The 26,864-nt window shown below is 32.7% G+C and overlaps 3 protein-coding genes across 3 annotated transcripts; 1 reads left to right on the top strand and 2 right to left on the bottom strand.

Annotated features, from left to right (window-relative positions):
• Positions 1–9,102: 9,102 nt before the first annotated feature.
• On the top strand, positions 9,103–11,591 carry LOC126659656 (uncharacterized). The gene is made up of 6 exons (XM_050352969.2): positions 9,103–9,310; positions 9,409–9,436; positions 10,004–10,234; positions 10,730–10,793; positions 10,995–11,054; positions 11,138–11,591. Exons 1-6 carry the CDS (start codon positions 9,192–9,194, stop codon positions 11,191–11,193), a joined length of 558 nt encoding a protein of 185 aa, XP_050208926.1. The 5' UTR covers positions 9,103–9,191; the 3' UTR covers positions 11,194–11,591.
• Positions 11,592–12,571: 980 nt separating this feature from the next.
• Positions 12,572–16,040, bottom strand: LOC126662348 (rhomboid-like protein 19). The gene is made up of 8 exons (XM_050356305.2): positions 15,874–16,040; positions 15,573–15,700; positions 14,467–14,527; positions 14,183–14,349; positions 13,938–14,043; positions 13,633–13,835; positions 13,385–13,522; positions 12,572–12,966 (listed from the first exon to the last, which is right to left on the bottom strand). Exons 1-8 carry the CDS (start codon positions 15,898–15,900, stop codon positions 12,864–12,866), a joined length of 933 nt encoding a protein of 310 aa, XP_050212262.1. The 5' UTR covers positions 15,901–16,040; the 3' UTR covers positions 12,572–12,863.
• Positions 16,041–17,075: 1,035 nt separating this feature from the next.
• LOC126660133 (uncharacterized) lies at positions 17,076–26,205 on the bottom strand. Its single transcript, XM_050353473.2, has 16 exons — positions 25,667–26,205; positions 24,566–24,741; positions 24,237–24,402; positions 24,024–24,076; positions 23,641–23,784; positions 23,411–23,515; positions 23,208–23,333; positions 22,317–22,517; positions 22,024–22,130; positions 21,610–21,772; positions 21,362–21,427; positions 20,571–20,664; positions 19,406–19,518; positions 18,851–18,921; positions 18,368–18,521; positions 17,076–18,117 (listed from the first exon to the last, which is right to left on the bottom strand). The coding sequence occupies exons 1-16, from the start codon at positions 26,004–26,006 to the stop codon at positions 17,692–17,694; spliced, it is 2,505 nt and encodes an 834-aa protein (XP_050209430.1). The 5' UTR covers positions 26,007–26,205; the 3' UTR covers positions 17,076–17,691.
• Between the last annotated feature and the right edge of the window lie 659 nt (positions 26,206–26,864).

The raw sequence follows: 26,864 nt of genomic DNA, 5'->3' as shown, positions 1-26,864 counted from the left end.
ATTTACTAAACTCATTTCACATTTGAATTTTATTTTCTGGTATGTTTTATTTGATGTTTTTTTGAGTTCAAGTATAGTTAATCGTGAATTTTGCTTCTACATCAGTTTGTTTTAAATTGTTAAAGCTTTAATTTTGGATAGATGGATGTTGGTAGAGTTTTAATTTTGGATAGATGATGTGCCGCTATACATCGCTCACAGCAGAAATCATCGTAAGCTCGCCTCCGACGCAAGCCCTCCGCCATCACTAAAGCACTCAAACAGCAACCACTGAAGCATCCACCTTGAATGTAGATAATTATTTTTTGGGCAGGTGCTTTGTGTATTACCAGCAAAGTCATTACTGAAGCAAGATGAAGAAATGCTTATGAGAATAGAACGTTAATGTGTGTAATATTTTAGGTGTTGGTTAACCAGTGGTTAACATTGGTTAAACCATTGGTTAACTTGTAATAAATTTTTTTGGTGTTGCAGTCATTTTTTTTTTGTGAACGACGGTGGTGATGTGGTGGTGGTTCGATTTTTTGGTGTTGCACAACCTGTATTTTTGGTGTTTGAAGACATGCTTATGAGAATATCTATTGATGTCTGTAATATATTGGATATTAATTTTGGATAGATGGATGTTGGTAGAGTTTTAATTTTGGATAGATGATGTGCCGCTATACATCGCTCACAACAGAAATCATCGTAAGCTCGCCTCCGGCGCAAGCCCTCCGCCATCACTAAAGCACTCAAGCAGCAACCACTGAAGCATCCACCTTGAATGTAGATAATTAATTTTTGGGCAGGTGCTTTGTGTATTACCAGCAAAGTCATTACTGAAGCAAGATGAAGAAATGCTTATGAGAATAAAACGTTAATGTGTGTAATATTTTAGGTGTTGGTGAACCAATGGTTAACATTGGGTAAACTATTGGTTAACTTGTAATAATTTTTTTTGGTGTTGCAATCTTTTTTTTTTGTGAACGACGGTGGTGATGTGGTGGTGGTTCGATTTTTTGGTGTTGCACAGCCTGTATTTTTGGTGTTTGAAGACATGTTTATGAGAATATCTATTGATGTCTCTAATATATTGGATATTGGTTAACCATTGGTTAATATTAGGTAAACTGTTAGTTAACTTGTAATAAATTTTATTTTGTATATATCATTAATAAAATCGTTAGTAAACTGTTGCTGAATTTTCTTTTGTTGCTAGTTAACCATTATACCATAAATTGCAATATATTGTGTGACTTCATATTGCAACATATTTTGATTTTGTTAGCTATATGTCTTTAGCATAGAATGAGAACTTCAATTAGTTAAATTGTGTTAATTAATTCACAATATTTTTAGGACACAATTGGTTATTGTTTAGTATAATGAAGTGGTGATCAATTTTATTGGTCAGCTTTTGGTTAACTTTTAAAACCAAATGAACTGGTCTAATTCAATATATAGTTGGTTATCGTTTGGTTGACCATTGGATAACTAATTAATTGACTATAAATTTATCAGCGTTTTACTCACAATTCATTAATAGAATACTAAAAGTAAAATTAATAATTCTTTTTACACGATTATAGTTTACCAACAACTTACTTATAATTTATCAATGATATATTTAAAATAAAATTTATTACAAGTTAACCAACTGTTTACCAAAGATTAACCATTAGTTAACCAACACCCGAAACAATGCATCTCTCATGAGCATTTATTCAAACACTTAGAGTGCAACATCAAAATCAGACCATCCCGACAACCACCATCATCCACAACCAGCAAATTTGACAACTTCTTCAAATTACAAAGAAAATAAATAAGAAAACAAGAGGAACATTAAAAAAGAACAATTGTTGCCTCCACTGATGGTGTCATTGCTAATGGTGGGAAGAACGACGACGTTTTCACTTCCGAGTAGCGACGGCGAGCTGATAAAATGACATCGCTGCTGGCGTTGATGATACAAAGACGAGATGGAGAAGAGGACATTGTTGAAAAGAAGGACGACCTTCATCACGGAACTCAAACTCACCACCGCGGCCTCCACCATCGCGACCTCCACGTCCGCGCTGAATCTTCTGATCAATTCGATTTTTTCTTTGTTGTCTGATACAATTCCATTTATTATTTCTGATTTTGATTTTGAATTTTAAAAATTGAGAGCAATTTTAGGAGTGTGTGGATCATGAGCTGATTCTTTTCCTTATTTTTATGATTAACATATTCTTACAATTTAGAAAGTATATTTTTGCAATAAATAAAAAGAGAATCGTAATTATCAATTTGGAAACTTAGCTCCGTATCTTTGAGATTATTTATACTAATAGTGGGTAGTTATCAATTTTTCTCGGGGACAAACTTGAATATTAAGCCCAAACGAATTGTTGTTTTGGTCTCAAAAAAATTGAAAGAAAGGAACCAAACGACTTGTCGGTTTGCCTCTTTAAAAACCTTAAGAAAAAGAAAGAAGACAGGACGTCTTCTTCTTCAATTCCTGCGCACAGTTGCTGGCAGCCATGGCTTAACCTTCAGATCCACCTCCGGCTTCATCCAAACCAGTCCCGGTCCTCCATTCCACTCTCCGTCGGCAGCCCTGGCTCGAGCCTACCCGAGCCTAAGGGTGGTTCCGCCCCTGGGGGAGGGGGCAGGCAAAATTACGCTAATAGGCTTCATTAAAGTTATAATTTATAATTGAAAAGATAATGTCAATAGATACAAAAGTGTAAGAATTTAATAGTAAATAGAACTCTAATATCCCGTTAGAAAAAATAATAAGCCTAATAAGAGTCCTAGGTTCTAAATCGTTGGATAATAAAAAAAATTAATGCTATGATATTAGTTTATGTACAGGTAAAAAGATCTGATAATTATTTCATATTTTGTCCTAGCTGATTCTATTAATTTATGTATAGATAATTATTTCATATTTTGTCTTTTTCACCTCTCATTATCGCGGCCAAATAATATTCATTGGTTGTACAGTTATTTATTATATATGTTACTTTCATCTACAATTTTAATTTTAATAAATAATTAACTAATTAATTAAATTTGAATATTTAAATATATTTTGAATATAATTTTGTTATATGTATATATGTGACGAGTCATGTAAATATTATTTGTGTGCTATAATTTCAATCTAAATATAAAAATATATAATTATTTATTTATAAATTTAAATTAAATAACGGGTCATATAATTTATCATTTATATCTGTAGCACGTACAATAAATAATTATTATTAACAATTTGTTAATAATTAAAGTATTTAATTTTATATTATATTTATTATTAAATATATAACGGGTCATGTAAATGTCGCTCACGTGCGTAGCACGTGGCGAAACGCTAGTCTATAACTATCTTATATGTGGAAAGGGGGGGGGGGGGGAGACAGACAAAATTACGCTAATAGACTTCATTAAGGGTAAATATTATAACTAAAAAAAGGAAAATAGAAAAATTAATTTAAATAATATAAATAAATTAGTTAGTATAAGTTTACTAAAAGTCTAAATCTAATGTGAGAAATAAAAGCAGTAAAAGTAAAGCAATAGTGTTAAAACAATTGGTTTACGTTCAAAAAGAAAATTTAGTATTTGGCTTAATGTGAAACACTATTCTACATAAATATACAGCAACAAAAATCTCCAATTTTTTGAAATTATTTTACAATCAATCCATATAGAAATTTTAGTGTTTTAGTGGCGTATGATTAATGTTACAAATAATAAAATATAAGAGTTTAATTCAAATAAAATAATAAAAATTACATATATATATATATTAAGCATGAAGAGTTTAACTTTAACTTATATTAAAAATATCCAATTACTAGGAAATTAAAATCAAAGTAATTACGAAAACAAAAAATAAAAACCATAACTTTGTTTGAAATAAATAAGAAGTTATATAAATATCGCCCACGAACGGGTCCTATAAATATCGTTCAAGTGTCATAATTTTAATTTAAATAAAAAATAATACTCCCTCCGTCCTAAAACAATAGTCCACTTTCTTTATTTGTTTTGTCCCAAAACAATAGTCCACTTTCCTTATAAATCACAATTCATAGTGTTTATTTTCCAAATTGCTCTTATTTAAAGTGTATCATTTATTGCTATTTGCCTATAGTCATAACATTTAATAAGGGTATTGATAGGAAAAATGAAGATAAATTTGTGAAAAGTTAAAGCATTAATTATATTTCTTAAACTATGTGAAAAGGGAAAAGTGGACTATTGTTTTGGGACGGAGGGAATAATATTTATTAAAAGTTAAAATATTATATTTAATATATATAACGGGTCAAGGAAATGCCGCTCATGTGTGTAGCACGTGGCGAAACACTAGTACTATATATAAAAGCACGGAGGGGGGGGGGGGGGATAAGCAAATTTACTGAATAATCCTTTACAATTTACTACTAAATAAAGGTTTTATAGTCATTAACTAATTAGTTATTTAATTAATCACCATTGTAATTAAAGTCCTAATTAGAATAGATAGCTAAATTATCTCCAATTTAGTTTTTAATATGTAAAAAATAACTAAATTGTCTCCAAATTAATAGGAATACCTATCTTTTAGTTTGATTAAAATACAAAATTAAAATACTATATTTGGTCAATATAATATTAATAAATTTCTATCTTATTATTTTCAAAAAATTTATTAATAAAATTAAGTTAATTATTTAATTATGCTTATTATAAAATCAAAAGAAGAATAAAATTCAGTATGAAAAAAAATTAATAACCGAATATATTATATTTACTTTTACAAAAATTCTATAATTTAATATTAATTACAAATAAAAAAATTGATATAATTATAATAAATTTACTAATATGTTCATTGATGAGTTACGTTACGAAAAGTTTTATAGTCATTAATTAATTAGTTATTTAATTAATCATTATTGTAATTAAAATTCTAATTAAAATAGGTAGTTAATTAATCATTATTGGAATTAAAGTTCTAATTAGAATAGGTAGATAAATTATCTCCAATTTAGTTTTTAGTATGGTAGATCACATCCTAAGATAAATCCTTTGCTCAATGACTCAGATAGAGCAACTGCATAAGATTTACAAGCTATGTGGCTCACCTTCAGATGATTATATTTTTCAATTTATATCTTAGAATATTAATTAAGCTATGCGGACAAAATATGATTTTTAATGCATAAGATTAGAATTAGAATAAGATTTGTGAAGAAAATTTTTCAAGTAATACAAACAATAATATCATGTGTTATTTTTTTTTTATATTAGCGGTTGAATAACAAAATCTGTAGTTGAAAAGTTATTCTATCAATAAAAAAATTACTAAATAAATTGTTGAACATACAAAGTTTAAGTCCCTTAAACTTAAACAATAGTATTAAAATCTTACTTTTTTTTTACTAAAATCTTATTTGAGTATTTTATAAGTTCACTCATTTAATATTTTTATTTTATAATATAATATATAATTATAGATTTAATTATTAGTTAAGATATTTAATTGTTAAAATATTTAATTTAAATAGTAAGATAGATATATTACTAAATTAATACTATTAATTATACATAAAATACATTGATATATTTGTTTCCCTGTTTTTTAAGAAAACGGTTGGTGCCTTTGAAGTGTGTGCGGGCGTGCCAGAGGTTTGACCTCAAATTGAAAATTAAAAATTGACCAAGCGATTGTGACTGATTTTCAAAGGACGTAAAAAATCTAAACGGTTCGTAAAGAAAAACTCTTGAAGAACTTTAAAAATAAGAACAAACTTCTGCAATTAAAATCTAAAATTCAACACTGTAAATGAAACTACTGCTGAAATAATGTTTAAAAAACAAAAGATTGAAATTGCGAAAGCTGTAAAGCGTTTACAGAGGATTGTATAAAATAAAAGCTTTTGGTTGTGATAATCTCCTGAGAGTATTGAGTTTTTGTTGAATTTGGCTGGGCTTTCAAATCGTCGTCTTCTTCTCTCTTTTATAGCGTTTGTAGAAACTGCCTGATGATAACTGCCTCTTTAACTGTCCACGTCTTCACAGCGCTTCCCACTTCTAAAAACTGCTCCTGAAAAATCGCTTTACAAAAAGCACGTGACTTCCTGGACCTTGGCCAATTGAGCTTCTGGGCTTCTTCTTCTAACGGGCTTCTGGTCTTTTGATTCTGAAATTCTTTTTTCCTCCAAGATCAGGTCAAGGTCAAAAATAAAACCTTTGAGAAATCTCTTGGAAATTTGAAAATCAAATGAATTAACTTCTCAAATCTCTTGGAATTAACTTCTGACAGTTAAATCTCTTAGAATTAACTTCTGACCGTCAAATCTCTTGGAATTAACTTTTGACCGTCAAATCTCTTGGAATTAACTTCTGACCGTCAAATCTCTTGGAATTTAACTTTTATTTGGAAATCTCTTGAAAAGGTCAAATCTCTTAGAAATTTCTTGGAAAAGTCAAATCTCTTGAAAATCTCTTGGAAAAGTCAAATCTCTTAAATCTCTTGGAATTAACTTCTGACCGTCAAATCTCTTGGAATTTAACTTTTACAGTCGAATCTCTTGGAAATCTCTTAGAAAAAGTCAAATCTCTTAGAAATCTCTTGGAAAAGTCAAATCTCTTCAAATTAAATCCTCCACGTCAAATCTCTTGAAATTAATTTCTCCACGTAGCTTTTTGTATCTTTTTAATAGAATATGTGCTTTATGGCCTTCGGGCCATATTTTTAATTTTGGCGTAAACAATGCCCCCCATGTATGAATGACTTTAGAAATAAAGCCATTTATACATGATCTTTCTTAACCAAAATTAACTCAACTTATACATACTTGTTTTATATGTTGCATCGCTTCAACGGCAATTTCAAATGCTTTAGCCGCTTCAGCAATTCTCATCGCTCCAGACGCTTCTCTAGACGCGTGCCCTATCATTTTCAAACGCTCTAGTAGTTCCAAGCGCTCTAGGATTCCAAATTCTCTAGCAGTTTCAGACGCTTTAACGTTTTAAGGGCTCTAGCAGACGCTCTAGCGGTTCCAGATGCTTTAATAGTTTCAGGTGCTCCAACTGCTATAAAAACTCAAACAACAATAACAAAAGGTGGCCAACATGCCTACCTTTCTTAAATTATAGAATTCAATCATACAACCATAAAAACAAAAAAAATTAAAACACAACAAAAAAAATGATAAATAAACAAGCCATAGTTTGGCCGAATTTTAGAGAATCTGAATTTTCTCTAATTTTTGTACATCTATATTTTTCAGATTCTTTCATGTTTGTCGTGGTTTCGGCCTCATTTTTTTTTATGGCCGTGGTTTCGGCCTTTTTTTTATTTAACATTTTTCTTCTCTGCAGTAACAAATCCTACTGCAAAAACAACATTTTGAGGCGCCTCTAAATTTTTATGGTCAAGAGGCGCGAGTGACTTCTCAAACTATTCGACCACCGTGTGAACTTTTTCTCCTGGCCCTGCTGTTGCAGGCGCACCGTCCTCCTCCTGAGAGTCGGATACATCTTTCTCTAAAATACTGCGAGTTCTTGGAGCCATCTTTCTAATAGTCCCACTGGGCGTGCCAAATTGTTTCCCTGTTTTTTAAGAAAACGGTTGGTGCCTTTGAAGTGTGTGCGGGCGTGCCAGAGGTTGGACCTCAAATTGAAAATTAAAAATTGACCAAGTGATTGTGACTGATTTTCAAAGGACGTAAAAAATCTAAACGGTTCGTAAAGAAAAACTCTTGAAGAACTTTAAAAATAAGAACAAACTTCTGCAATTAAAATCTAAAATTCAACACTGTAAATGAAACTACTGCTGAAATAATGTTTAAAAAACAAAAGATTGAAATTGCGAAAGCTGTAAAGCGTTTACAGAGGATTGCATAAAATAAAAGCTTTTGGTTGTGATAATCTCCTGAGAGTATTGAGTTTTTGTTGAATTTGGCTGGGCTTTCAAATCGTCGTCTTCTTCTCTCTTTTATAGCGTTTGTAGAAACTGCCTGATGATAACTGCCTCTTTAACTGTCCACGTCTTCACAGCGCTTCCCACTTCTAAAAACTGCTCCTGAAAAATCGCTTTACAAAAAGCACGTGACTTCCTGGACCTTGGCCAATTGAGCTTCTGGGCTTCTTCTTCTAACGGGCTTCTGGTCTTTTGATTCTGAAATTCTCTTTTCCTCCAAGATCAGATCAAGGTCAAAAACAAAACCTTTGAGAAATCTCTTGGAAATTTGAAAATCAAATGAATTAACTTCTCAAATCTCTTGGAATTAACTTCTGACAGTTAAATCTCTTAGAATTAACTTCTGACCGTCAAATCTCTTGGAATTAACTTTTGACCGTCAAATCTCTTGGAATTAACTTCTGACCGTCAAATCTCTTGGAATTTAACTTTTATTTGGAAATCTCTTGAAAAGGTCAAATCTCTTAGAAATTTCTTGGAAAAGTCAAATCTCTTGAAAATCTCTTGGAAAAGTCAAATCTCTTAAATCTCTTGGAATTAACTTCTGACCGTCAAATCTCTTGGAATTTAACTTTTACAGTCGAATCTCTTGGAAATCTCTTAGAAAAAGTCAAATCTCTTAGAAATCTCTTGGAAAAGTCAAATCTCTTCAAATTAAATCCTCCACGTCAAATCTCTTGAAATTAATTTATCCACGTAGCTTTTTGTATCTTTTTAATAGAATATGTGCTTTATGGCCTTCGGGCCATATTTTTAATTTTGGCGTAAACAATATTAATAATAAATTTAATTATATGATAAATCATAAATAAATATTATTGACATCAATTAATTTTATAAATTAATAAATTAAAATATTATAACTATTATAACAAAAACTCTAACTAATTTAATACCAACTATAAATAAAAAAATGCTCTGAATTAACTAACATATACATTGACGGATCATATTACGAGCCACGTGCGTAGCACGTATTGCGAAACTAGTAATATATAAAGGGTCTCATAATTAGTTGCTCTATTAAGTACTAGTATTAACAACAGTCTTATATTAATGTGGGACGAAAGTAGATAATCACAAAAATATAGGGACTAAAGTGGGCAAAATAAGGTAAATCTTAAGGGTATATTTATAATTACCTCATTATTAACAAGTGTCTTTCTGTTTGTGAAACATTCATGCAATTGATTGATCAGATTAACTGAAATTCCGAATTATTTTCATCGTTGATTTTCTAATCATGGAGATGAGATCAAATCCTACGGTTGATAACTCTCAACACCATCGCCACCATGCAACTCCGTCCAAACAGCCTCCCGCCGCCCCTAACGCCGTCGATACCTCCTCCGTTACTCAAAGGTTGCAACACTTTCTTGTGTAGTCAAAGTTAATTTAAAGGATTAATATTATTTGGTTTTGTTTTTGTTTCTAATTGTTTTTTACGCTTCTTTTTGCAGATTACAAAAGGAATTAATGTCACTAATGGTATGATAATTTGTCTTTTTTTACTTTATTTTGTATGTCTTTAATTGATTTATCAGTGTATTTGTTTTTTACATTTGTAATTTGATTTCTTGATTTGCATGTTACTGTATTGTTTGGATTATTTATTTTGTTTTTTTGCTGTTATTGGTGAAGTTTTAGTTTGATTTCTTGGGAGATCGTGTTAATTTTGGTTTGATTTAGTTATGATTTGAAAGAATTGAGTTGTGGCAAGCAACCCAGGTAGAACGGACACTTCGTTGATTATCAACATGTCTTGTTTGTTTCGGAAACGTTTTGGACATTTCTACGTTTCGGACAAAAAAACTTCATTTTTTTCATAAGAAACCCTAGGATAGAACTGTTTCTCCTTGTCCGTATCCAAGTGTCATGTGTCCCATATCCGTGTCCATGCTACCTAGGTAGCAACTGTAGGTTTTCCAATCATGAGTCGAATTGAATTGAATTCTTGCAAATTTCAGTTTTTCGTGAATTAATGGTCGAATGATGTTCTTGATCTTGCCACTCGATAGTTGATTTGAAAGAGAGAAAATAACTGTTTTGATACAGATGAATGGTGGAGATCTTGGAGTATCAGCATTTCCTGAAGGTGAGAGCATTTTTGCGTGGATTGGTACGATTGAGGGTGGAAAAGGGACTGCTTATGAGGGTTTATCGTATAAGCTCTCGCTGCGTTTTCCTATGGATTATCCCTTTAAACCACCACAAGTCAAATTTGAGACCAGTTGCTTTCATCCAAATGTTGATCAGTTTGGCAACATATGTCTAGACATACTACAGGTGCAAATTAGCTTTATAGTTTTCTGTTTTTGTTAAAGTTTACAGTTACTGGTAGATTGAATTTCATATAGCGGTATGGAATATGGAATATGGATACATTTATCTTGAAAATAAAAGTCAAATTTGTGCACTTAGAGAACTATGGTATTCATGTATGTCTCCTGTGCATTAGAGTTGTGTGTATTTCTCGTTTTGAAATTGAACTTTTAGAATTAAAGGTCCGGAACTAGTGCCTTATGGTACACTTATGTTAATTTAGAGTTTAAAGTTTTTCTTCAGTTTTTGTTTGATGAAAATAGTTGGAAAATGTGATGAAATGCTGTCGAAGTCTTGTTCTTGAAGGAAACTTTATCTACACAAAGTCTCTTTGTATAGTGGACAATGACATAGAAGACAAATTCTGATGGATGCTTAATATTAGCAATGTGGAATTCTCTTTTTATGTCTTTGCAATACTAATTTATCTTCGCTTTATTTTATTTTTCTTTCGTTTAGGATAAGTGGTCTTCAGCTTATGATTGCAGAACCATTCTTTTGTCAATTCAAAGTCTACTGGGAGGTCTGCTTGCTTTCTATGTTTACTTTCCTTTTTATAAAGTAATCACTATTTTGTTCACTTATCACCGTTGGATGAATGATCATTACTCTCATCTAATTGGTTAAATGAGCAAAGTACACTTAAAACCAAAGTAAATGTAGAGTTTCCCTTTGGTCATAAACTGTCATCACCTAACTGTTTCGTTCTCAACTTTTCATGCAGAACCTAATCCAGACAGTCCTCTCAATAGCTACGCTGCAAAATTGATGAATGACAAGGAAGGTCAGATGGACATAATAATATTCTCTTTTCTCGGTTTTTACTTTTCTATTTTAGCTTAATAGGAAGGCGTTCTTTTGGTGCAGATTATAAGCGGATGGTCCACAAACATTACTACGCTGGAGAAGTAACCGAGAGTTGATCTGCTGATTTTTTGTGGCAGCATCTGATATGATCTACTGGGAAGCCTTTGCCTTGAAGAGTTTCAAGAGAAACTTGGAGTGAGTTTGAATGTTTTTTATTTCACTCTCAAACGGGATTTGGCACATGAAATATATGCATATAAGTGCTCTGCGTTCCTGATTCTCTTGGCTGATCTAAACATGCTTATATTTCTTTTTTGCTATCTGCAAGAAAAAAAAATTAGTGTAGGCGTACTTGTACATTCTTAAAAATCATTGAAATTTCTGTCCTTGTATGCTAATTTTTAGGGATATTATCCCGTCAGGTGTGCCTCAACGATAGAGGTAAAAGGGTGCAGCTAAAGTTTTGTGCTGAATTATTCAGGTTCTTATTATCGAAATGGTTGATTTCTTCAAAGTGCCTTGTTTACAGAATTTCGAGCTCTTTCAGTATTCAGCTGTAGTTGTGTTAATTAGGGGTGTGTGTATTTGGTTTATACTAACTGAATGGAATTGTTGATTCTTATTTAAATTGAACCAAACTGATATTTTAAAAAAAAATTAAATATTAGGGAAATGAACCAATAAGTTTGGTTTTTTTTTTTTTTTTGGTTCGTTTAATTTTAATTTACATCTCCATGTGGATTTGCAAGAATTAGGCAAGTATGAAACATAAATACAAATCATTTCCCATATAAACAAGAATCAGACAAGTATGAACTGTAAGGTAGAGCAACTGCTTTGCAAAGATGGTTAACTCTTTTACATAGGTGGTTGTGTTATGTCTCCTTATTATGGGAATTCGATTCAATCATTGAACCAAATTGAATTAATCAAAACTAATTTTCTAATTTGTCTTAACCCAACTGTTTCTAAGATATATAAAAACTGAATTCTAACGAAACCAAAATAATTGTTTGATTTGATGATCAAACAATTATTTTGGTTGACTGAATAATCAGATTTCATTAACATTAATTACCAGATATATAAAAAATAATTCTAGTGTTAATTGTTATTTACATACAAACTTAGAGGATAAATTGATATACAAAATAATAAAATACATTCATTTCTTAAAAAATTATAAAAATAAAAATTCAATCACGGTTTAACTTTCAAACTTTCAAACTGTAAACCACATTACATTGAATTAACCAAACTTTTCAAAATCATTTACTATAAATGAACCAAATCAACTGAAAATCAAATCAAATTTAAAAAATATCTATTTTGTTCAGTTAATAGGATATTCCTGAAACTGTATGGAATTCTAAGGAGTTCTTAAAGTTCATTTTTCTAGTTAACTTTCTCACCTACGTATGTGTTTTCATGACTGCTATTGCTTTGTTGTTTGTACTGCATAACAAAGCAGAAAATTGCATTAAGTGCTAAATCTTGAAATAAACTAAGCATGTTTTATAAGTAGCTCTCTCCATCAACCCTTGTTTAGGGTTTCCGGTTGATCTATCGTGCAAGAATTTGTACAACATGAACGAAATATACGACTAGAGCAACAACTTTTACTATGATATAATAATAACAGTAGAGAGCAATATGCATCACAAAACTGCTATCTGAAAATCAAGGAAAAAGACTAATCTTCGAGTAATACTGCACAAAATCCGTAAGTTGTCTTCAAAATACAATGATTCACTTGCTTTTTGGTTCATGTTCATTTTCTGAGTGGTCACACATTCTCAGCAGCATCCTTCTTCGAGTCTTCTGAACTCCTTGCAGACAACAATATCTCAGATGCCAATCTTTCTTCTAGTGCTCTAGCTCCCCTTTCTCTGCAAGGGGTACACACATTAGATAATTCCACTCTTGTACTCGTACAAAGTGCCATTTTTGTTGCTCTTAAATCTATAGGTTTGAAAGTTCGACAATGACCTACAGCTTTTAGTTGGATTCTTTGTGGTTTCACTATTTTATTGAAACTCACATTCTCGGGTTTCAATTACATTTATCATTGCATAGTTTACCATAAGTGTGATATTCAAATCTTTGCAATTTGGAAGTGCATACTTGTGATAAATTAGTTTTTATTCTCTAATACGCTCAAACTAACTAAACAAGAACCAAAAAAGGCTTTACTTTTGTTTTTAACGCATATGCACCAGCAATTTTCAATTTCAAACAAGCATAATGTTTTTGTTAGATTGAAAGTTTTCTATGCTGATGTCTGGTAGCAATAACTAGAACAGTTACCTCCTCCTAGATGCCTCAATGGGGTCAGAGCCAGGCAGAGGAGCACCTCCCACGGTATAACCATCATCTTCAGATAAACTTTCAGATCTTCCGCAAAGCATCCGATGGAATATTGATGCAATGGAATCAACGACTGGTCTGCATTGAGAGAGACAGTTGGTTAGTAGTAACAGGCAGCCGAAAAAGAAATGCAAAATTAGCTCTATAAAACTGAAAGACTTGAGTTTTCAAAATGAAATTAAGCATACCTAAGAAATTCAGGGAAGAAAGTACAGAATGCAAAATCATCATTTGGATCACCCCTAAGTTTTGATTCCGGTTTCTTCTGTAGGTATCTCAAGTAAATCCAGCTCATGTATGTACCAAATATAATAGTTGGAAGATATGTTGCAGACTCTGGTGTAAAGAAACTTATAACAATAGCGAGCAAGATCACAAGTGACGCAAACCACTGCATAGCAATTAAACCAGACACAATTAATAAGATACCTCTTTCATATTTCATTTATTTTAATTCACAGGCAAGAACCAAATCAAACTATGCATTTTATACCTTTGCCTTTATTCTCAATAAAGATAGCTCTTGGTCAGGTATAATTTGCTTCATGCCAACCAAGAAACCTGACAAGACCCCTTGGAAGCCGGAGATAGGCATATAACTATCACGAAACATAATAATTAAAGGAAAATCAGAAAACCCACATGTGTTTAGTTGAGCATAATGTTCTCATTGCTCACTGTTATGTGCCAAAGTGAGTAAAATTGTTCAAGCATATTATTTTCGAATTTAGAACTTACAGGTAATTTTCCTGCCTTGTTACGTAGTACAAAGCAATAGCAGTTATGAAAACACATACAGAAGTGAGAAAGTTAACTAGAAAAATGAACTTCAAGAACTCCTTAGAACCCCAAACAGGTTCAAGCAGCTTCCCCATAATAAGGAGACATAAAATGCTGGCAACCACCTAGATAAAAGATTTAACCATCAGGCCGTTTTGTGAAAGTTAACAGAAAAGGAAGAAAAATTATGCAGCACGATGTAAAATAATTACAGAAAGATGTAATTACTAAGAACTACATACCCCATATATAGATTGTTCAATGTAACCAGCTGTTATGAGATTCCATCCAAAAGGAATCGTCCTACAAAAGAAAAAAATGAAATCAGAACAGTTTCAAACTTGAAAAAAAGAAAATCTTTTTGGTTCTTGAAGAATGAGGGGAAAAGGGGATTGATCGAGAATTATCTCTTGTTCATATTCTAAAATATCGTATCAAGGAGAACAGTGCATGCACATATGAAGGTTTTAAGGTTCAAAATAACTAATAGTAGGAATACCACCTCATCTGGCAGTTAAAAATTCTTATACTTATGTCCTGGTGCCGACATAAATTGCATTTCCCTTTGTGAAGTCATTTAGGCAAACTAGATCATGTACAAATTCAATTCTAATAAAATGGTCCTCGTTTGGAAAAGAACAGATTTTCTTAAGATTAACTGAATCCATATGTGATAACTGCAATAAAAGCCACTCCCTCCGTTCTTTTTTAGTTGTCCATTTAACTAATTTTATTTGTCTATAAATAGTTGTCCATTTAGAAATCTCATGTGATATTAGCTACTTATCTTCCAAGTTTACCCATCCCTAATAAATGACTTTATGTTTTAATTTAAAAGGCATTTATTAACTAATAGGGCTATATTAGTATTTTTCTTTATAAATTAAGACAAAAGAAGCACTATCTTGGTATGTGCAATATTGGCTAAATGGACAACTAAAAAAGAACGGAGGGAGTATCAGTTACTTCTCATTTAGGTTATTTTTCGTAAACCTTAATCTATGCAAGCCATCTAAAAGAGATAGACAGCTAAATAGACCTATGAAGTGAAAGAACAGAGAATTAAACTCCTGAGAACTTTAACTTCAAAACAACAGTAACACAAACTATACCAAATCTTCACATACACAAAACTTCAATAACTAAAACCTTAACTCTAAAAACAAAACTCACAATTTGTGCAACTTAAACTACTCCTAAAGTAATCTCATCGCAAAGTTCCGTAAATACACACAGATCAATAACAATCCAAAAAAAACTCAAAGCTGAAAAAAACACAATGTGCATTAAAACTAAAGACATACAAATCATAAATTAAATAAAAATGATGGCGTAGTAAAGAAATTACTTGGCCGGAATAAGAGCGAGATACGATAGAGACGGAGGAAAAAGGCGAACAACAATGTGACCGGCGACGAGTACAACAGCTAAACCCTTGCATAATCTGGTGAATCCGCTAAATAAATTGGCCGTCCCCTACACACAAATCATTACGGTTAATACAACCAATCTAATAAATTAGTAATCACACATCAACGCAAATTTAAACTAAATGAAATGAAAAACTTCAAATTAATGAGTTTAAGCTAAGATCCAAAGCATCAACAAAATTAAAAAAAATTAAAAAAATTGAAGATTAGAAACATTACTGCAGAAATTGCAGGAGAGCTCATCATGTATTATGAAAATGAAGCGTACAGAATGCGAATTAATTTGTATAAATTGATTTTAATTTTGTAATTTATGAGATTTTGTGTTGGGATAGTAGCCGCGATGCGATCTTTCTTCTGTGTGGAAAACGAGAATTTTATAATTTATTTTTCATTTATGAAAATTATAAATGAAATTTATTGATGCCTTAATCGGCAGGACAAGCTGACGTTTCTCGAAGGTAAAATAAGTATATAGTCCTTATAATATTATTGTATTTTCATTTTGGACACTCAACTGTTTTTATTTATCAAAAGTACTTTCTTGTAGGTTTATTTTGGTCAAAAGTAAGTCCTTCCGTCATTGAAGGTAATATGGTACTAATAAAAGAATGAAAAATCTTTAAACTTTATTTTTAATCAATAAGATACTTATATTATTTTCTAAAAAAAAAAGTTTGCTACAATTTCAGTATGTATATATATATATATATATATATATATATATATATATATATATATATATATATATATATACACACACACACTAGAAATCATAAAAATTCTTTAATATTTACGTATAGTGGATATACAGATTAATACTTGAACTGAAAATTTAGTATGCATAAATAGGAGTGAGCAATTGATCGATTTAATCAAAATCGAACTTCATTTTTAAAATAAATATCTGAATTATTTTACTTTAATTGAAGAGACCAAACTTTTGTATCCCTGAAAATTTTACGAAATAAAACCTCCTGTGCCTTTAAGTGGCTTAGCTTTTAGGATTAATTGCAAAAAAAGAAGTTACAACTACTAGATATTTTTAAAAATTTAAACACAGTAAATCAACTTTGATATGAACTATTAATTTTTCGACAATTTAGAAAATCGAATAATTATTTTGACAAAAAATGATGTGATATCACAAAACATACATAGACGGAGATATCTATCATCTCCCATATTATGCTGGAAACTTTTTAGATAGAATTTTCTGTTTCAATTTATTTGACAATTTCAATCACCAAGACACGTTAAATCTTTTTTTATTATACATTTAATGAAAATAAACAAAACCAAAAATTAATTAAGTGAATTGTCATAAGAATGGATAGTATTTTACACACATTAATCAAATTTGTAAATCTATGTGCATGATTTTTTAACATCAAATAAAGAGGAATGGAATGAGCAGCATATTTATGTAGGAACCATGAATTTTATATCAATTTTATTCCTTGTCATGACTCGTTACCTGAAAAGAGAGTGCCAACATAGCAATTCCAGAGTAATGTGTTAATTATCCTTGAGCACAGCTCGGAATCTACAAAATATACTGCGATACAAACTCGAGAAGCCATTGGTTGATCCGTTAACCTCCCGCACCATATCACTACTAGTCTACTACTATAGTCTATACTCAAAAAGGTATAATTTTTAGGCTGAAAAAATGGCAGGTTATCTTATGCAACTCTTCCAGTTCAAAGAAAAGTCTTTGCAAGTCTTTCATATGTACCTTCTTAGCCTGCCGAAAATCCTTTGATATACCACATCCTTCTTCCCCGATAATTTTCACACGCATATATTACTTAGAGAAGCTTAAGTAAAAGGTAGTTAAGCTCGGTCCTGAAGCCAACAACTTCAACTCAATCCTTTCACCCCGAATTCTTTTCTTTGGGGAACATTACACTCGAAATTAATGTACAAGTAGGGACCTCAAGTCTTCTCTGCTGTCGAATACAGTGCAACTGTTAAAAGGCGGGTTTCCGAGTGTCAAATCTTTTTCCTGGGTTTCAGTAGCATCAAATTAGGACTTCAGGCACTAACTACTACTCTATTCGGAGCAAGTGAAAGAGGAGCGATATAAACTTCACAGAAAGAGACCATAACTTGATGACAAGCCAGTGCTGAAGCAGCAACAAACATAGCTACAGAAGTCCGGCAAAATTTTAGCATCAGTACTGTATCTTTCCTTGCCGAATTTAATATCCTGGAAAAGATTACTTTCAGCCGTCGATCTTGGAAGATGGATTGGTAGATGGACACACGTGAAGATGGACTTAGCTCTTGCTTGTCGGATTCACTTGTCAATCTTACTTGAGAACTGTACTTAATTATTCTTTCTAATCTAAGAGTTTGAACCATCCATTGATATAACACGTCAGCAATGACCTTGCAAATTTGTTTTCTGAAGACGCTTGCCTCCTTAGACACCATTGCTCTCACTAATGAAGCTCCGTCCTGATAAGAGGAACACAGGTGAGAACAAAACTAGTGAGCCCTAAGATCATTTCAAGTCTAAGGCTTCAACAGCTCAACTGACACGGTCCCAATCAGAAATTATAATGGCTTACTATAATTTACAGTGATCCGTACAGAATACATGGTAAGTCACCACGGGGGTGGAACTTCCAACACAACATAAAAAGTAACAATAGTAATGATGTAGTAAGGAACGGAAGAGAAATAGGTCAGGTTGAAAATCACTCACTGCAGTCATTAGAAGCTTTCTAAGAACAACGCCATCTCTGGACGAAAGCAGCAAAACTAAGCGTGCAACGTCAACAGTACCACCAGATGACCTCTTTGTTAAATAATCAAGGGAGCTTCCACTCTTTGGTGCTGCTGCTCTGCTCAAGACTTTCCTGCAGAGCAACCAGTATTCATTTGCAGATTAGATGATGTTCATATTGATTTAAAGAACAACTTTTGGGATCAAATTGCAACCAGAACTGTAGAATGAGCAATTGGCAGTACACCAGAGACTGAATATTCCATAAATCCTAGTTAAAAATTTCAAGGTGCAAACAACAATGTTTCTCTTTTTTTAAACCTATACTACTCGGGGGAGAGAGATAAGAAAATAGATATATTTCGGATACCGATGTTAAAATTATTTACTTTACACTGTCCTAGATGAGATAATTAAATAACAGATAGCGCCTGCAATGGTTTAAGGGATATCTCAACTTACCTAGTTGATCCTACTTTTAGGAAAAGAGCAAGCCTGTCCCACCGGAATTCTTTCCTTTTGTTCAAAACCACCTGGATGAAGAACAAAATTGACACACAGCACTAATAATTAAATAACGAGTTCTGATATAGATTCTAGTTTAAGTACTTCCTGTGGTGAGGATAATTAGCATACGTAACACCATTTTGCAATAATGCTTATCACAAATGTGTAAACCTTCTCATCAAAATACAAAAAGGTAAAACCTAATTTCAGAACAGACTTCATTATTTTTTGTTATCCAATTTCATATTAAATGATTTCATTTTCCAAGCTCTAGATGCATCCCTGGCTACTAATTGAATAATGATCCCCAGGTGAAGTGCAGCATCTTCTGGTAAAGAGCTATGAGGCTCATGAAATTATACTTTTTTCGACTTCCTGTATCATCCATCTATCCCAATGCTACACCATCATTCCACATTTTTTCCCTCATTTTGATTTTTAACAGTATCTGCAATATGGAATAAAACATTTACAACCAAGCAGTATAATATAAGATAAAGCATTTGATACCGAATGCAAAATGCTCCTTGTTTCAGCAGAATTTTCAGTGAGTAGTTTTCTGACAACATATGGGTATGCAGCTTCAAATGTCTTAAAGTTTGGATCCGCAGTTACTGCCAGACCTGACAAGGTACAAGCCAAAACAAAACCATTGTAATCAGCAAAAAACTGCAAGTTTCATAAAAATGTATCAAAAGATCGACATTGTTGAAAATGCACCAAGCAAAACATTAAGCTGGCCAACAGGAGAAACATATTGAATTCATGTATGTCCTCTTCCTGAATTGGTCGTCTTTGTGTCAAGATAAGCTTGAAATTGTAATGGGTCTGAAGGGAGGTCCCTCTAGCTAAGTTTTCAAGGGAGCAGCATAGTTCCTAATATTCAGGATAATCTGACTGTAATACGAATACAAGATTAAAGTAGTGTAATGAGTGGGCCTCATATTGTATCTTTGTTAAAGAGGCCTTTCTTGCTAGGATCCACCAACAGCATACCTACTTGAGTTTTTCTCAATCATTTTTATCTTAGATGAGAATTGTTCTGTTACTACATATTGAAAGATTAATACAATGTCTCCCTGTTACCGCTAATCTTACTATGTATTATGGTGCTAGAAAATCTAATTATCCACCTTTCATCTTGTTGATTCAAATGGATGTGAGATGTTTAGCCATTGGCCAAATTGGACGAGTGAAAGAATTGGGTCAGCAATTAAAAATTAAATCAATTATCTTACTCCTTTTATACCATGTCAAAACATTTGAATCTCCATAAAATGTCTGCTCATGCATAAACAGAGTCGAGCATCAAAAGGAGATGATATATAATCATCTATATATAGAATATTGATTAGCTTCTTGGATAGCAGGAAAATAACTCAATCTAGGAAAGTAACAATCTGGAAATTCATCTAGAAACAGCATTTCCCATTCTTGATAAATTAATTCGATCTATGAAAAGAATTCCAATAAGATTTCAAGTAAAGCATTCTCCAGTGTTCAAACTTTTCAAAGAAAATTGCATTTAAGCTGAACTGCTCTTATTGTTGCTTCATTACTAAAGAATAATAATTTACAATCACGCAATGTAATATAAAGGCTAATGTCGCTTTGTTTCTAAAGAACATATATAATATTGATCATTTGACATTTAATATGGCATTCAGCAAGTTACCTTCCAGTGATGCAAGAGAGCGTAAAACAAGAGTGTAGTATGGTGGCATGCGAAAATGATACTTAAGGGCTACAGACCATATTTTGCTGAGAACCTTCAAAAATGATTCAAGAACTCAGTAAATAAATATAATAGATACAAAAGTACTATGAACTATTATCACATGGATAAGGGACAAGGACAAAGAAATGAAAAACAAGTAAAATTAAACAGTGAAAAAGAAGTCATGAATAATAAGTTGAGAGAAAGATCTGTTTAGTTGACAATAACTACTTAACCAAACATGTGAAATTTCAATAACCAAAACATTTCTTGGAGTGCCCTATAAATAATACCTTCTAATTTGATTTGCATTCACAACAGCCACCAAAAATTGTTTAGTAGGGAAAGTGGGACTCCTGTTTATGATATTCAGTTTTAGAAACTTGATAAAATTTCTACCATGTCAAATACAAGAAACCAACCTTCTTTTATTATCATAATTTCCAAAGGATATCAAATATCAATCTTCCAAGTCATCTAATAATTTGGGTGAAAGTACATCTTATCTAACAGTATCTTGTCTCAAAGAATCACATACTAGCTCACGGCCTTCATTAATGATGAATACTATCGCCACTGAATCATCGATTGCAAAAGTTGGTTCTAAGTGTTAACCGTGATCTCATCAATCAACAGAAGCTTAGATAAGGTAACCCTGGTATTGTGGCTCTCATATGCAACTATAGCCTCGAGGGTGTTGGAAAATGCACAACAAGATAATTCACTTGTTTTATGTGTCGGAATCTTACCCTGCTGAACTTGACATCAGGAATTCCATTTGTAAATTCCACCTCCCCCAAAGATTCTTCTAGTTCCTGGAATAGATATCGAACAACCAGTAACATCAAAAAGAGTCTTAAATTTTAAGCTCGTCATTGATTCATGTGGTTATGTTAGGTTGCAGACTAACATTTATTTTATTATATTCGGCTACCTGTTGCTTAGTCGCAAAATATTAAGTTAATATTATTTAGGGACTAGGGAGAAGATATTTTACCATTGTAACCCGCCGAATATTAGTCCCCGGCTTAACAATATCCATTTCCGTAAGAGAACGCACAAGAGATTCCCAGTCACCATTTACTATGTGTACTATAGATGCAAGCATAGCAAATTGATGCTTCTTTTCCATTTGGCATAGTAAACCAAAATCCAAAAATCTGGCACCACAATTGACAAGAGAGGTAAACTGTGTCCTTAATCATGAGTGGTGAATGGAACTGGAGTTCTTCATAAATAAATTCTCAATTCTTTTTTCTGATTGGTGTTTGTGCATTGGGACAAAGTGTGTTTATTGAACACATTTCATTATATTTAAATATATAATCATACATACACAATCAAGAAATTCAGTAAGCATCAGAATATCAGAATTTTATCTGGTCTACAACATAAAAACAGAAAAAGGTACCCTAATTTTCCAGATGACGTGTAGCGCATGTTTCCTGGATGTGGATCCGCATGCAACAAGCCTGTTTCTAGGAGCTGAACCAGCGATGCTTCCACTCCTTTGCTAACCTGAAGAAACCAAAACACAAGAAAGTTATCAACATTTTTGCATCGCTTACGTATAATAAATGCCTGTTTTTATTGTAACACCACAGAATTTAATCACTGACAAACAAATACTGGTTTTAAGAGCTCAAGACTACCTACAGAATTAAGAGAAATGAGAAAATATGGTGATAAAAATACTATACAAACCAGATCAAGCAGTCGCCTTTTTGCTTCAGTTTTCTGCCGATTTGAATATGAAGAACCATGATCACTAGCATTACCAGCAGATAAAGAGAGTAAATCAGTTGAACTCTCACCAACCACCCACTCCAGAGTCAAAACTCTCTTTCGAGTTAAATGATTATATACTTTTGGAATGTACATAAATTGAAAGGATGAATGAACATTCTGCAAAGAAAATAAATTAATAGTCAAGCAAAAAATCTCAATTAGCGAGGTGTGACTGTATTTAAAATGATTAATTTTTTCTGTTCAAAGTAGGGTAAGTCAATGTCATTTTAACCAGATTAAACTAGATATATCTTTTTTCTTTTCCAAAACTCTTTTCAAATACCTTTACTCTTTTATAGAGCCAAATCTAATACCTTCACCGAGCTCTACTAGTCTCACACAACATACCACTGTTTTATCAACATAAAAACAAAAAAATGTAAAAGCGCTCTCTTCCTTCCTATTTGTTTGCAAGCATGTTGAGAATTATGAATGGATATGAGAGTACACACCCAATTAATGGTTATGCTTCCAATGAAAAGCAAAATTTAGCATATGATATGAAATTTAGTCGAATGGCAGCTATTGCATCAGACTGGGTGTTAACTCCTAGTAATCATAAACAATTTCATTGAACCACTTAAATATACTCCCACCTCAATAATCAGAAAAATTCTTATTCCAGTAAGATGCGGGACATGTAGAATTATGCAATTTGTAGTAAATATGCTCAGTTACCAAGTTCTTTAATTGAAGTCCACCTCCACAGGGAACAGCCATACAAGTGTAGCACATAGTAATATGTGTATTTCTTTCTTTTAACCTATTTATACAAAATTTAATCTTAGATATAATATTAATAGATACCAGAAATTTGGAGGCATTGGCAGCCTCTAGAGTGTAATCCAGTTCCCCAACTAAACCTTTCCCAAGCTCATCGGCATAGAGCCGAAGGTCACTTTTTCTCTTTGCTATCTTCTGCAGTAGCCCTAGCTGAAAATTAAAAAAAAAATCATGTTTTATGATACAGAGAGAGAGAGAAACAAAGGAAAATTAAGATCAGTACTAACCCCAAGGCGGAGAATATAAATATCTCTAACTACCACATGGCGCAGATTAGGACGCTGAACTTTAACGGCTACATCACATCCATCAAGAGTATTTGCACGGTACACCTAAAATGAATGCAATTTTTAAGTACTATTAACAAAATTGTCAAGCTTTGGTGATGAAATTGACAGACAGTTTGAAAAGTTCAAAGTTGTTTTTAATCTACAATATAACAGGTAAAAAGTGCCACCTGACCAAATGATGCTGCAGCTACAGGTTCCTCAGAGATGTAGCTAAAAATGGATTCAACAGGAGAACCGAATTCTTCCTCAATGATTTTCATTGCCGTGGTCCTAGAAAAAGAAGGGATTTGGTCATGTAGCTCAGAGAGTGCCTGCAAGAATAGTCCAAAAATACATCTCTTCAACATTAAGTCTTAGTATATTAATTAAATCAGCAAGCTGTCCATGGAATGCGCCAGAAAGTACCAAAAAAAGAAACATAAATCAGGAACATTCTATTGCTAGAAGTTTACTGTAGCCGTCACATAAGCAAAGACCTATCATGGACTAAGTGCATGTTTTACAAGAAAAAGCAAAACTAATGGAGATAAAAAAATAATCCTCGTCTGACCTTGGAAATTTCAGTACCAATTATATCTGGTCTTGTGGAAAGAGACTGACCAACTGCATCAACAAGCAATTGATAAGTTATAGCTGAAAGGAAGATACATATATCTAGCATATAATTTCAGCTTTTCAAGACCTATTCCGAGAATTAAGTGTGATTGGGGAAAGAAGCATGAAAACTGTAGAGATTTAGTTCAAATCAAATTTGAATTCCGACCTTTGATGAATGTAGGACCCAAGTTTAGCATTGTTTCTTTTAACACAAGGCCAAAATTGTATTGTGAGATGTTCTCATTTGCATCCGCATTCGAATCTGGTTGCATGAAATTTGTCATCCCATAGGTTCGAATTTTGATTGTGGCAGAAGCGAACGCTGAAAATACCTTCCCTTGCACAAATTTATAAGCTCGATAAGAATACATTTCATAGCATTGTCTAAGTTAGAACTTGATCACAATATAACCCAGAAAAGGGGGGAAAGGATTTTATCTTATTAGATGAAAAGAAATTGCATCACTAATGCTAGTTATTTCTCTAGGATTGTACCTCAAGAAGTCGAAGAGCAACCACATGAGGCCTGCAACTGAAATAGTTAGCAACATCTTCGGGATCATAAACTTCAGGAAGCGGCTTGGACCACATTTTAGATCGATAGTAGAAGTAACTAGCATATGCCTCCAATGCTTTAAGATCGGCCATCATTAAATCAATTCCAGTAAGTCCTGCTTAACACATGCCACAACTTAATCTCTATACCCTTAGGAAATTCTATTATATTCTATTGACTAAATTTACTTCCTACTTTCAAAATGAAATTGATATCATATATAATACCAAAAAAAGGATATGATTTGGCAAAATTTACACATGATTTCATTTGGAACAAGTCCAATACCTAGTGCTTGACAAGTCCGAAGATACATAAAATTCAATTCATATGGTAGTCATTTCATTTCTCTACATTTAGAAAGTTCATAGAGTTTGTAAAATCCAATTTCTCTCAACATTAAAAAAACTCAAAATGACTCGGGGGTGAGCATAGGTCGGTTCAGTTCAGTTCCGATTCGACCGAAACAGACCGTGCTGAAATTCTCTAAATGAACTGTAGTGTTTTTAACCAAACACCGAATTTCTTTTTGACCGAATTTTTGGTCAGTTTGGTTTTAAAATTTGGTTTGGACTAATTTCCAAAATTGAATAAAAATCTTAAAAAAAATTGTAAAATAAGAAAAAAGCCTCGAAATTTAGGATTAAAGTAAAAAAAACCTTATAAATTTTGAAAAGTTCGGTCCGTTCGAAATTTTCAGTTTTACAACCAGAAAACGAAACCGATAACAAAACTCCAAACTTTTCTAAAATCTAAACTACCCACCAAACCAAACCGTTTTTACTGAAAGAACCGAACCAAACAACAAATTCGGTCTGGTTCGTTTCTGCTCACCACTAAAAATGACACATACAAACACATCATATTCACAAATAAACTCCAACATGCAAAAAATCATAAAATTATCTAGAAAAAACAAACAGACAGCTCTCTTAATCAAATCACAACCTAACAAAATTACAAAATCAACAGCAACTTTGCATATACAATTAAACTTTAGAAATTACTTAAAAATATAATTAACGAGCAAGATAGTAGACCTGGATAAGAAGTTTCAGGCCAAGACTGAGGTTGCAAAGGAGCATTAGAATGATTAGGGTCTTCAAGATTCTTCAACCAAATAAAATCATCTAGGGTTTTAAACACTTGCGGAAGTTTAAACGCGTCATTAGCCCAATCAACTCCTTTACTCATTCCTTTCTTTATAAAATCAAAATCCTTCCGCACAGTTTCTCCGAAGTAACTCAAGTTTCCGATCACCCGAACTTCTTTTTTCTTCGTCGGCGTCTCCGGTGTTCTCCGGAAAAAACAGGTGGCCGGCTTTGCGTGAAACGACGCCGTAACAGCAGCAGATGTAGAAGCTACGGCTAGTGTAGCCATGGCGGGTTAATTAAATTAGTTTAGTGATGATGAATTCGTTAATAAAATCATTGAATTGGATTGATAGTAATGCTCCAAGAAGAAGAAGTGTGAGTGTGTGTCAGCTGTCAGTTACAGTTTTTTTTTTTTTTTTGAGCCTGTGAACCTGTGGTCAGTGGAGAGACACGGTGAAGTGGAGAGGAGGACTCAAGCGAGGTCGTGTCTATGTTTGGAGTTTTACGTGTTGGATATTCATTAGTGGTGTGTGGGTAGACCTGTTTATGAGCCGCGCTCGGTCCGCGCCTACTGGACTTTTTTATTTTTAAGTAAGTTCAAGTCCGGCTCAAGCCTGGACCAGGCTTCATTTTTATTACTCAAATCCGGCTCTTGCACTCTATTTTTGCAGGTTTAAGTCGAGCGCTTTCGAACTTACATGTAAAATTAATAAAAACAAAAATTTGAACTCATTCATGAAATTGCAGACTCGGTCCGTGTTTGAACCAAAACTTTCTATCGAAGCCCGGGCCTAAAAGAATGGATTTGGTGGATACTCAAACTCATAAACAGGTCTATGTGTGGGTACACAATTATCCTAATGTAAACCCCAGCCTTAATTCGCTCTTTTATATTTTCGGATCTCAATTATAACCCTCGTACTTCTTCCACTAACAAAATGAAAAAACCCCTCAACATAACGGAAACATCCAATCCCGACGGGACATGTATATTATAGGGAGTAAGTTAAGAAGTTAGAAATTCTGAACAAGAAACTAAGGAACGTATATATGAAAATATATGAGAAAGGTATTGAAAATATAAGATCACGAGACCTGAATCCGAATGACAAAGAATGAAAGTTATAGTACAATAGCTATAAAA

Source organism: Mercurialis annua, linkage group LG8 (assembly GCF_937616625.2).
Source record: "Mercurialis annua linkage group LG8, ddMerAnnu1.2, whole genome shotgun sequence".
Classification (NCBI taxonomy): domain Eukaryota; kingdom Viridiplantae; phylum Streptophyta; class Magnoliopsida; order Malpighiales; family Euphorbiaceae; genus Mercurialis; species Mercurialis annua.
This window is presented reverse-complemented; position numbering and strand designations above follow the sequence as displayed.

Coding starts and splice junctions, on each gene's coding strand:
- LOC126659656 (XM_050352969.2), top strand. CDS start 9,192: ATGGAGATGAGATCAAATCCTACGGTTGATAACTCTCAACACCATCGC. Junction 9,311..9,408: donor ACCTCCTCCGTTACTCAAAG/GTTGCAACACTT, acceptor TTCTTTTTGCAG/ATTACAAAAGGAATTAATGT. Junction 11,055..11,137: donor ATTGATGAATGACAAGGAAG/GTCAGATGGACA, acceptor CTTTTGGTGCAG/ATTATAAGCGGATGGTCCAC.
- LOC126662348 (XM_050356305.2), bottom strand. CDS start 15,900: ATGATGAGCTCTCCTGCAATTTCTGCA. Junction 14,044..14,182: donor ACAAGGCAGGAAAATTACCT/GTAAGTTCTAAA, acceptor GTTTCGTGATAG/TTATATGCCTATCTCCGGCT. Junction 12,967..13,384: donor ATTGAGGCATCTAGGAGGAG/GTAACTGTTCTA, acceptor TACCCCTTGCAG/AGAAAGGGGAGCTAGAGCAC.
- LOC126660133 (XM_050353473.2), bottom strand. CDS start 26,006: ATGGCTACACTAGCCGTAGCTTCTACATCTGCTGCTGTTACGGCGTCG. Junction 23,516..23,640: donor CTGCAGCATCATTTGGTCAG/GTGGCACTTTTT, acceptor CATTCATTTTAG/GTGTACCGTGCAAATACTCT. Junction 22,131..22,316: donor AAAGGCGACTGCTTGATCTG/GTTTGTATAGTA, acceptor TGGTTTCTTCAG/GTTAGCAAAGGAGTGGAAGC.